Source organism: Rhinopithecus bieti, unplaced genomic scaffold, assembly GCF_001698545.2.
Source record: "Rhinopithecus bieti isolate Rb0 unplaced genomic scaffold, ASM169854v2 scaffold_22715, whole genome shotgun sequence".
Classification (NCBI taxonomy): domain Eukaryota; kingdom Metazoa; phylum Chordata; class Mammalia; order Primates; family Cercopithecidae; genus Rhinopithecus; species Rhinopithecus bieti.
In genome coordinates this window covers 47,038-59,063 of record NW_016810603.1, presented here as the reverse complement: position 1 = coordinate 59,063, position 12,026 = coordinate 47,038, and the positions used below count along the sequence as shown (strand labels likewise).

The following is a 12,026-nucleotide window of genomic DNA, read 5'->3' as shown; positions in this document are numbered from 1 at the left end:
AATTAATGATTTGAATCTTCTTTAGGGGTTTCATGAATCACCAGAAGCCTATTAATTCTTTCATAAATATAGCTTTAGACATTCTAAAGTCTTAGAAAGGGAAAGGTAAAAGGCGATCACTTGGTTTTATCAGCTAGTATTTATCAACAATAGTGTTTACCTGATATTTACTTTGAAAAACAAGGAAAACACTATTGTTACTCCCTGTCACTTGTTACTGAAGGAACTGAATTAGAAGGCATTGTAGCTCTTTTAAGCCTAGGTTAAAAATTCATATCATGTTTCAGATCGCCATGGCTTCCCAGGTCAAGAGCAGCTTGAAAAGGTCAATTTTACAATTTTACCCAGCTTTATCCCCACCTGTACTTCACTCCTACATCCTTTAGTAAAAACTGCATTACTTTGAAGTTGAAGGTTGCATTCAGGCAGGCAGAGCAGCTTTACTCCCACCCTGAGTTGGAGCAGATAATGGATTCCGCAGAACAGGTGTCCAACTGGCCAAGGTCATCGCACAATGAGTCAGTGTAAATATCCAAATTGCAGTTGTGGACAAACTCAGCACATGACAGGTGCAGTTGATAAGTGTCCTTTTGTCTAGGTGTCATAGTGGTCTGAGGACATGGAACAAATCAAATGAAAAAGGTTGTGCCTGCCTTAGAAGGTTATGTCTCTACTAATCCTGTAGCAACCAGCAGGCTGGCATTAATCTGTGCAAATCTCTGCTCTGGTGTGTTTGGACGATTTTGTTTTTCAGGAGCTATTTGTTCAGGGGAAACAAATGGAAAGTGGAAAGATGAAGTCAGTTTTCTCGTGATGTTTTCAAGGATGAATACTTGTGAAGGACAAGCAGACAATCTCTTCTTAGAAAAAGTCAATCCAGAGAACCTAGAAGGTCCTTCAGAGTGGCAAATAGAAGATCGCAACTTGAAGGAAACACGAGTAAGAAAATCGGAAGACTCAGCCCATGAGAAAGAAGAGAAACTAGAACTAATATATTACAAATTCATGGTTCTCAGCACTGCACTTAAGTTTCAACCTCAGACAATGCCTAAAATTCAAAGGCGTCAGATATGTGTGAGGTGGGAATGATTGCTCACAGAAAATGGATTTAAGTTTCTAGAATTAAAAAAAAAATCTAGTTGATGAGGTGAAACAAATTTAGAAAGATACGGGACCAAGGTGCATGTATTAAAGCTAGTTTATAGCACTGCTTATTTCCTAGATGAAAAGGCTAAGATAATGTTAAATACTTTGCTCAAAGTTAAATCATTAGAAAGTAAATGAGCGTAAACTTGTTTATTTATATCCCAATGTAACGGAAGAGTCAGCAAACATTTCTGAAAACAACCATGTTAAGAAAGCAAAATAACTTTTCTTACAGACTTAGAACAGAGTGTACATATTAATATTGGTTCATAGAATTTTGTCCCCACTCCAGAAATGAGAAGGGTGAAGTTAAATGACTTGTTTAATGTTATTCTGTTAGAGTGGAAGAACCCAAATTCAAGGCCAGGTCTTTTGACTGTTAACCCACTTTTCCTGTTACTTTACCACAGTCCTTGTAGCACTCTGAGTAGCAAAACAGGCCTCCAGAAAATGCTGAGTCTAACAAGGCCTACTACATTGTCCTCCTTCCAGGGTCAGTGCAACGATAGCTGGGTAGGAGTGCTTGGCCTTCACGTTGACAGTAGCAGCCATAGCCTTCTCTCTCTCTCAAGGTACAGTTTGCCAACAAATATATTTTTTGAGCACCTACTATGTGTCAGAAATCATTCTAATTACTGGGATACCATACAGAGTGACAGATTCCTTGCCCTCAGAGGACTTTTATATTAGTGGAGGAGACACAATCAGTAAGCATCGAACAACTAAATACATCACATCAGGTGTTGGGAAGAAAATGAAATCGTGACTAGCTCTGGCAACATAAGGAAGGGACTAAGGTCAGCTGGGTTTTTCAGCTAGTCTGGTTGGTGGGTTCATTAAGCCACTGATCTCAGTACCTGTGTGGCACTTGAGGGTTGAGGCTGTCTAACGAGTGAAGACTGCCACAATACTGCTGAAGCAGTAATGACGATACCCCAAACAGTAGCTTGAATACTGTAAACGACAAATAGTGAAATAGCCCATGAAACAACATTGCCAATACATAATATTGTGTGAACCAGGTGACCCATCCAGTATTTAGAGTCTGGGCCAAGAAATGTGGACATACAAAAAAAGTAGGATAAAATCTTCTGGGTGGAAACTGTGTGTGTGTGGCTTCCCTAGGAGAGACAGAACTGTGGCAGTGCTGGGACAGGAACACCTCCTAACCCTGAAGTTATTCCACGTTGTCCTAAAATGGTTGATACATCCACCACTTACCATGTAACAAACATTATTATAAACACTTTACACAAATTAACTCATGTATAAAGATTACCTCACAGACACTGTTGTGCATATTTGACAAATGAAGAAACTGAGGCACAAACAGTTTAAGTAACTTTCCTGTGATAGGCTCAATAATGTCCAAAGATGTCCATGCCCTAACCCTTAGAACCTGTGCATTTGTTAACTTATGGAATGAAAAGGCCTTTGCATATGTGATCAAGTTAAGAATTTTTGGATAGAGATACTATCTTGGATTATCTGAGTGGGTCCATTATAATCACAAAGATTCTTATAAGAATCAGAGAAGGGGATGGAAGCAGAGGCCAGAGTTAAGTGATCAGATGTTAAGGAGCTTAGGCAGTTTCAAGAAGCTAGAATAAGCAAGGAAATAGATTCTCTCCTACAGCTTCCAGAAGAAATGTCACCCTGATTTTAGCTCAGTGAAACTGATTTCAGACTTCTGGCTTCCAGAATTATGACATAAAAAATCTGTGTCGTTTGTGTTGACTTAAGCCACTACATTTGTGGTAAGGAAAGCAGCAACAAGGAAACTAATACATTGCCCAAGGTTACGATGCTACAAAGTGGCAGGGCGAGGATTAAAACTGAGGCGATCTAGTGCTAGTTCCAGGGATTTAACCACTGTGCTATTTAGGGCCTCTCACAGGCAGAATAAAATTTCACGCTGCAAGCAAAATGGGGGTCTCCTAGGTTTTCCTCTTATGCTGAGAATTCCTAGGTCCTGGAGAAGAAGAAAAAGGAGAAAGAGAAGAGAGAGAGAGAAGTAGTGAGAGAGGGAGGAGAGGAAGGAAGAAAGGAAGGAAGCGGAAGGAAAGGAAGGAAGTGAAAGGAAGGAAGGAAGGAAGAAGGAAGCGGAAGGAAGGAAGGAAGTAAAAACAGAAAAGAGGGAGGATGGGAGGGAGGGAAAAAGTAAAAATGATTCTACACCAGCTGGTATATACCAATACCCTTCCCTGCCCCATGTCTTCACAGCTGTGTGGCAAGTGAAGACCAATGGATCCAGGCTTCCTGATGCTTGTATTTATCATGATTCACTTAGGAAGGGTGGGGAAAGAAATGCTAATTACACACTTACCAGTGGAATACTTTTACCAGGATCAAAATTTCTCGCTGCAGCCATGAAAAAGAATGAGAGCTGGCGGCCATTATCCTTAGCGAAGTAACGCGGAAACAGAAAACCAAATTATCACATGTTCTCACTTGTAAGTGGGAGCTAAATAAAGAGATCACATGGACACTAGGAGGGGAACAACAGACACTGGAACCTACTTGAAGGTGGAGGGTGGGAAGAGGGAGAGAATGAGAAAAAATACCTGTTGGATACTATATTACCTGGGTGACGAAATAATCTGTACACCAAACCCCCACGACAAGCAATTGACTTATATAGCAACCCTCGCATATACTCCTGAACCTGAAAGTTAAAAGAAAAAAAAAACATGTACTAAAATGAAAACGATTCTCACTGTAACAATATTATCCCCTCGTGATTATTATATTCCTAAGTTTTAGGCACTTTTACATCCTGCTCGCTGCCCCCAGCTCTCTTAACACAGCATCCAGGACATAGTGGGCGCTTATAAATACTGATGGAATTAAACTGAGCGCTTATGATAGTATATTTAGACCAATGCTTTTCAAACGTCAAGGTGCATGTGAATCCCTGGGGACGCCGTTAAAATGCAGATTCAGAGTTAGAAAGTCTGGTTGGAGCCTGACATTGGGCATTTCCACCGAGTTCCCATATGATGTTTGTCTATGTTCTGTATTTTTCAAGATCTCAGAAAATGAGACCTCCCTATCCATATACAAATATGAGTCTCACAAACTGTGATAATTTAATGAAAGTTTACAAAGAGCATAGAAGTAGATGTTTCCTCTTTTCCCCTACCCTCCCAATAAAGGGAACAAATTAGATGCGAGGGTTCAATGGAAAGAGTTGCAACAGCATCCAGGCGCTCGCTCTCCTCCAGTCTTCCTGAGAGACAGGGAAAGGGGTAATGAGAGGAAGGAGGGAAGTGTACAGGAGCTCCCACGCTGCTGTTCCTCTTCCATTTTCAGCTTTTAAAGAACACCCGCCCCTTCGAATCACCGAGGTCATGGGCGAATACACCGGCGCGGAGCACCGCGCCCCCACTGCCCGCCTCCGCGCCCTTGCCCAGACCGAGGCGGCCGACGCGCCTGCGTGCGCGCTAGGTATAAATAGGTCCCAGGAGGCAGCCACTGGGCAGAACGGGGCTGCGGGAGCCGCGGGCCATGGCGGGCGAGAACCACCAGTGGCAGGGCAGCATCCTCTACAACATGCTTATGAGCGCGAAGCAAACGCGCGCGGCTCCTGAGGCTCCAGAGACGCGGCTGGTGGATCAGTGCTGGGGCTGTTCGTGCGGCGATGAGCCCGGGGTGGGCAGAGAGGGGCTGCTTGGCGGGCGGAACGTGTCGCTCCTGTACCGCTGCTGCTTTTGCGGTAAAGACCACCCACGGCAGGGCAGCATCCTCTACAGCATGCTCACGAGCGCAAAGCAAACGTACGCGGCACCGAAGGCGCCTGAGGCGACGCTGGGTCCGTGCTGGGGCTGTTCGTGCGGCTCTGATCCCGGGGTGGGCAGAGCGGGGCTTCCGGGTGGGCGGACCGTGGCACTCCTGTACCGCTGCTGCTTTTGTGGTGAAGACCACCCGCGGCAGGGCAGCATCCTCTACAGCTTGCTCACTAGCGCAAAGCAAACGCACGTGGCTCCGGCAGCGCCCGAGGCACGGCCAGTGGGCCAGTGGTGGGACCGCTCCTACTTCGCGCAGAGGCCAGGGGGTAGAGAGGCGCTACCAGGCGGGCGGGCCATGGGGCTTCTGTACCGCTGCTGCTTTTGCGGTGAAGACCACCCGCAGCAGGGCAGCACCCTCTACTGCATGCCCACGAGCACAAATCAAGTGCAGGCGGCTCCGGAGGAGCGGCCGAGGGCCCCCTGGTGGGACACCTCCTCTGGTGCGCTGCGGCCAGTGGCGCTCAAGAGTCCACAGGTGGTCTGCGAGGCAGCCTCAGCGGGCCTGTTGAAGACACTGCGCTTCGTCAAGTACTTGCCCTGCTTCCAGGTGCTGCCTCTGGACCAGCAGCTGGTGCTGGTGCGCAACTGCTGGGCGTCCCTGCTCATGCTTGAGCTGGCCCAGGACCGCTTGCAGTTCGAGACTGTAGAAGTCTCGGAGCCCAGCATGCTGCAGAAGATCCTCACCACCAGGCGGCGGGAGACCGGGGGCGACGAGCCACTGCCCGTGTCCACGCTGCAGCCCCATTTGGCACCGCCGGCGGAGGCCAGGAAGGTGCCCTCCGCCTCCCAGGTCCAAGCCATCAAGTGCTTTCTTTCCAAGTGCTGGAGTCTGAACATCAGTACCAAGGAGTACGCCTACCTCAAGGGGACCGTGCTCTTTAACCCGGGTAAGGGTACTGGCCTTGGGCGCCGGCTTTTCCCAGCTCACAAAAGCATCGGGCAGTGCCTATCTAGGGGCGCGGGCAGTAAGGAGTTTTCAGTGATCAGGAGAGTGTCGGGACAAAGGTGAAGAAATCATGACTAACTCAGCAGAGTTGGGGTGGGGGGCTCCAGGAACCACTTCTCCTGGGTGGCCTGCTGTCAGAAACTCAGCCAAGAGGAGTGGAGTTTGTTTAGGTTTGTACTTAGCTCTTTACACATTTCGTACTACAGAAAAGTTTGTGCCTTCATGGGAAATGGTTATTCTTTCTTTAGCTTTCTTTGAAGTCCAGAGCGTATCTTTTTCTAAAAAAAGTTTTTGCTTACTGAAGATTCTGCGACATCGATTTCTGAAAACCCATTCTGAAATTTACTAGAACCTTTTTTGGGGGGAGGAGATCTATTAAGGCTAGCAAAAAAGGAAACATTTGTTAAAGGGTCCCATAGAGAGACTATTCCCTAGGGACACTGTCAGCCAGTACACTGGATGTAGTGTTTCATGGGCCTGCCTCTGAATGGTTATTTGTATGGTCCTAAGCATCTGGACTATCCCTTCCTCCAAATCTCTGTGAAGAATATCAGGTTGGCAAAGGGATAAGAAAAAAAAAAAAAAAGACACTTTAGGGACTGAGAGCAGGAACACTGTATTTTAGAATTCAAAGAGACTTTAGAGACCTCCTAATCAACCCCTTTGCTCTGTAACCTTCCCCACCGCATTTTACTGAGTAGGGGATGTGTCCCAAGGTCCCAGGTGACCTTACTCCAAAGTAAATGGCTGGTGTGTTGTGGCACCTGAGGGTCCTATCTTCTGGGCCCTGTGGGATGTCAGCTGCACCAAACTTTCAGGTTGTCTGTTGGGTGCAGGACATACTGTCCCACAGGGTGCAACCAAATCACTGGGGGAACATCTCCCTGGACAGCCAGGCACCTTGTCTCAGGTGTTTCTCACTACTAGAATCATCTTCAACCAGCGTTCTTTTGAAATGATTGAAGTGGAAAAAAAATTTCCAGGCAACTTGAGTTGAGATAGTTTTTATAATGCTCCTTTTGTATCTTTTTTCCCTGGTCCTGGAATCTCTGATTATGTCCTGGCCCCCTGCCTAGCATTTTTGAGAGTGCATAGATCAGTATTTGGTGGGATAATAATTCGTTCAAACCTCGTGTTTCATGACATAGAGACCTCAGCTCACCCCAGTGTCTATTATATGTTACCTTTTTGCTTATACCATTGTTTTCCAAACTTGCCTGTGCATAAGAAGTACTTGTGTGTGTGTGGTTGGGAGTGGGAGGGAGTAGATAAAAGTCTTTCTAGGCTCCTGTCTTATAGATTCTGATTCAGTAGCTCTAGCCCAGTGTCTGCAAATCTGCATTCATAATAAGGGTCGCAGATGATTCTCAAGATAATTTGGAAAACAGTCTTCTTATTCCTTCAGCTAGTATTATTAATCATCCACTACGTTCCTTGTCCTGTTGGGATATAAAGGTGAAAGGGGCTCAGCTTCCAGAAATTTACATTCCATTAGTTTCAGTATCAACAGTTTCCCTCTTTCCCTTGATCCTGTTTTATATACTTTTAACACACACACACACACACACTTCTTCCTTATTCTTGATTGACTTTTCCTAATCCTTTCTCAGTATAAGTTTAACCAGCTAAGTGTGTTTGAAACACAAATGTACCTATATTGGGAAGAAAGGTAATGCCTATTAAGAGTGTGTCCTCTCTTTGCTGTTTGTCTTTTGTATATCCCATATAATAAATTTAAATATATTATATATATATGGGTTCAAACTTAAGGAGATATAAAACTGTGGAGTCCATTTGCATTTTCTCTTCCCTGACCTTATTTTGAAGGCCAGTTTGTGTGTGTCTGTGTTGGGGGGAACCACTTGGGTGGGGAGAAGGTAAAGGGGTGTATTGTGAACACAGAGAGAAGTAATGTGGCATTCACAAGATGAAGTTTCCACAAGTCATGAATCTAGACCTAGAGAAGCTTCAGATTTCTGGTGGAGTTTCATGCAAGCCTCTTCCTACTTTCATCGACGGAATTCAAACAAAACGAAATTGGGTCTTAAGCCTGGATCTCAAGTGGTAGGTAGTAGGGGATGATAATGTGTGAACTAGGGTAATCAGAATTGGAATATGGATTAAAATTCTTGCTTTAATTTTGTTCTTACTTTATTTATGAGATTTGATATTTGCCTGTAATAGGAGTGCCTCTCGCCTATTACCATTAATATTTTTTTTAAAGAACACCGGTTCTGCTGCTCTGTGATGATTGGCATGGTGCTTTTAAAATACTTTTCCATTGAATTTTTTAGGAAAAGGGAAGGAAAATAATTACAATCATCATTAGCATCATTTAAACCAAGTGGTCAACTACTAATTACTTGAATACAAGTTAAAGAACTTTGCAATGATATTATTATCATGGAAGATCAAAGGACCTTCAAAAGCAGCCTCCTCTTATTACTTTCCTTATAAAAACTTACATGCTCTTAAACTTTCTTGCATTGTACTTCATTCACTTTTACTTAGGTATCACACTATACTGCAAAAGGTCATGTGTTTTCTATTACAAAAGTTATTTTTGAATCATGGTGCAATTCATGATGTTTTCATGTTTACTTTTTAAACTTTTAATGACTATAAGAATGTTCAAAAACTTCTTACTTTGATATTTTTGAAAAGACCCTTTTCGAATACTCATAAGAGTCATTCTTTTATTTTTTTCAAAACCTTCCCCGATACAGAAATCATGGTACAATGAGCTAAGTGGCTATTGTTAGCTTTCAAATTATTCGGGCCTCTAGACTAATATTGGCCTGCAGGCAAATAGGTAAAATGAAACTGTGTGTCAAAGTTTGTGGCTGTGAAGTTTACCACCACTGGCTGAACGATCAGTATAATGGTGGGAAGTTCAAAGAAGAATGGTAAAAGCATTTGTCATCTGGCAACGCTTCTTGTTTCTCATGGCTTGTTTCTCATAGGTAAAGTGCCCACCTCTTGAAATATCATGAACTTCTTCATATTTGCATAGAAAGTGAACTGGAGTGATGATTCATTAAACTATATTCCACTGTCATATTAAATTGTGTGCATTTGTTGGCTCATGGCCAGTGTATTTGCAAACATGTGCATACAAATATAGTGAATATTAAGTAAGAATGATCACATGATGTTTCATTCTTGGACATGTTGCTTCTGAAAACTTAGACTGGTTTGACATTTTACCCTTTTAACCAGGAAGCTTGGGGTCTTTTTAATTGGGACGAAACAGAAATGGGTATTTTTAAAAAGCTATCTAAGGACTCTGTGGTGAGCTGTTTTATAACAAAGAGATTTTTCTCCCTCCAGACGTGCCGGGCCTGCAGTGTGTGAAGTACATTCAGGGACTCCAGTGGGGAACTCAGCAGATACTCAGTGAACACGCCAGGATGACGCACCAAGGGCCCCATGACAGATTCATCGAACTGAATAGTACCCTTTTCCTGCTGAGATTCATCAATGCCAATGTCATTGCTGAACTGTTCTTCAGACCCATCATTGGCACAGTCAGCATGGATGATATGATGCTGGAAATGCTTTGTACAAAGTTGTAAAGGCCTGTGGGCCACACAAATGCAGTAGTGCAGTTCACCATGAGGGAAGAATAAAGAGCTGTGGACAAAAGAGTGTAAAATATTTTAAAATAAACTTTCTTATTATTTTTACATGCAGAGTATTTTGTATTCAATTAAATAAATACTTTTATTCCAGACAGTTATAAATTTCTCTGTTCCATAGTTAAAGAAGACATTTGCCAACAGGTAACATATCTCTGTACATTTTTTTAAAAATAGCAGAGTACTACTATAATAAGCTATTTTCACAAGTGTAGCAATTTCAGGGAACCTGCTCAAATCAAATTTGTACATATTGTTATAATAAATTTTAAGGTCTTAACCATTAACTTGATTGAAAAGGGTTTCAGCAGGGTTTAAGTAAGGCTTCAAAACTATTAAAACCTAGCCAACATAAGCAAAAGTATCTTTGAAAGTAACATCATGACATTGAATGTAATTATGTGCCAGCATCAGTGGCAGGTCACTTTGCTCTATCTTCATTTCCACTTCCATCAGCTGTATGGGAGACTGCGTTTGCATCCAACTGGAGTCAAGAAGCAATCTGTAATTATAAAGACACGCGGAAGTGAAAGAGATTTTCTGCTTTTTGGGGTATCTTTTTTGTGCACAGTTATGGATTTAAAGTTCCACAAGGAACATACATTCTATAACGAGAGGTTATAGTTCCAGAAAGCTCAACATCATTATAAAACCACTAATTATGCTTCATCTTTTAGATACATTATGTTTGTAACTGGTATATTGAACACGCATGGCCTGAAATCATAAAGCAACTTTATTGTTGACTCCTGCTGCCCCTTTAGTTATCATCCATAGAACTAGTTTTTCTTTGTCTCCAGATAAAATTTAGGCTACTATATGTCTATTTGTTTATGGGCAATAAATTGCCTGTTATTAATGAGTATATCTAGTCTAGGGTAATAACCCATTGCAGGAAGTCTTAAACTTCCTTTTGTGCAGACCCCTTTGGCAGTCTGTTGAATCCTATGGACATTTTCTCAAAATCAGGCTCTCAGAGGAACGCAGTAGGGCTGAAGAAAGCATCATGATAGTCACAGCACACACACACACACACGCACATGTAATCCCTGAGGGCTCATGTGGTCCCCGGAAACAAAGAGTTAAAATCTTAGGGCACCCCAGCAGGATATGCATCGGTCAGGCAGCCCCCAGTGTGGCCTCCCACCGAGATGCCTCCTGCCCCAAGGTATTGAGTCCAGTGAAAGTGAGTTCAGCCCCCAGTTTTAGAGGGGCTGCCTGGGGCTGTCAGTCTCAAATAGTTCTGTCACTGACACTACTTCATCTGCCTGGTGAGTGTAGATGGCATCTGGACATGTTCTGCGGGGACATGCAGTGGAAGCTGGCCCTCTGCTGCCAGCTCATAGTCACGCTGTCCCGTGCCATCTAGGCTCAGCCCTTGGTCTGAGTCCAAAGCGCCTGCAGCACTTGCAAAAGCAGCACAAGAGTTTTCTTCGAAAAGAGGGGAAAGGTTCCAGAAACAGTTCCAGAAAGCAAAAATCATTAATGCCCTACCTCCTCGCCTGAGCCTTCCCAGGTGTCAGGGTTGTTTTTCTCGACTGTTACAAAATCAATGTGTCCCATTCAATAATCCCAGCTTTACAAATTTTCCTAATCACTTCTTTTTTCACCCACACCTTCTGGAAGGATTGTGTGTAAGGGGGACGGAAGCATTTTCACAGAGTAATGTTTTAATACAGCTTAACCAGAAAGACACATCATGTTCAGCAAGCGGTCAGGGCAAAATTCTGATTTTCATTATTTTTTCAAAATGGGTTTACATACCACCCCCCATGCCTTTTTCCATGATCATTTATTTAGTGAACACCTAGCAAAAATCAATCCTTTTCTGAGGACGCTGCATTGGTTGATCAAACTGCCTTACTAAGGTGTGTACAACAGGAGAAAGGCAAGGGAAGTAAAGGCAGGCTATCAGTCCATTGTTGCAAACTGCAACTAACCTGGAAAGTGGAACATAAGTCAACAGCCATGAGACATCCCTGAGAGTCTGATCTATCAGGGGTGGGCAGAGGGGTCACATACCCCGTGGTGTGCCCTTTCCTAAATTGCAGCCTTCAGCTAGAATCACAAGTTAGGAATGCAATCAGGCTCTTGTATCCCATATCAGAAATATCGAGTTCATCAGCAGCTCCATTTCTAATGGTCCCATCAGAGAACAAGCCTTTTTCTCTAGGGCATCTGCAGGTGACCCAGATGGTCAGCTAGCATCCATGATGTTTTATAGCTGTGACCCCGCAGGGATGTCTTAAATTTGTGGCAGTTCCAGATACTTGAGCTCTGTTCATTGAGCTTGTGTGGACTTTCAGTTCAGCACAGCTCAGTGCTGAAACTGAAACAGGCAATAACCGGCAGTATCAGGTTTCAGTCAGGTCCAGGGAATTAGGATCTGTGAATTCAGTATTCAAAAAAGCTAGAGGCTTTTCTTCAGCAGCAGCAGCAAAGCTAAGACACTGTAGGCCAGATACCTGTGTTTCAAGTCCAAGTAACAGGCAAGGCTGTTCCTAAGGA

General features: G+C 43.5%; 1 protein-coding gene across 1 annotated transcript; it reads left to right on the top strand.

The window, feature by feature from the left end:
* The first annotated feature begins 4,423 nt into the window (after positions 1-4,423).
* NR0B1 (nuclear receptor subfamily 0 group B member 1) lies at positions 4,424-9,566 on the top strand. The gene is made up of 2 exons (XM_017892457.1): positions 4,424-5,821; positions 9,211-9,566. Exons 1-2 carry the CDS (start codon positions 4,654-4,656, stop codon positions 9,453-9,455), a joined length of 1,413 nt encoding a protein of 470 aa, XP_017747946.1. The 5' UTR covers positions 4,424-4,653; the 3' UTR covers positions 9,456-9,566.
* Positions 9,567-12,026: the final 2,460 nt, after the last annotated feature.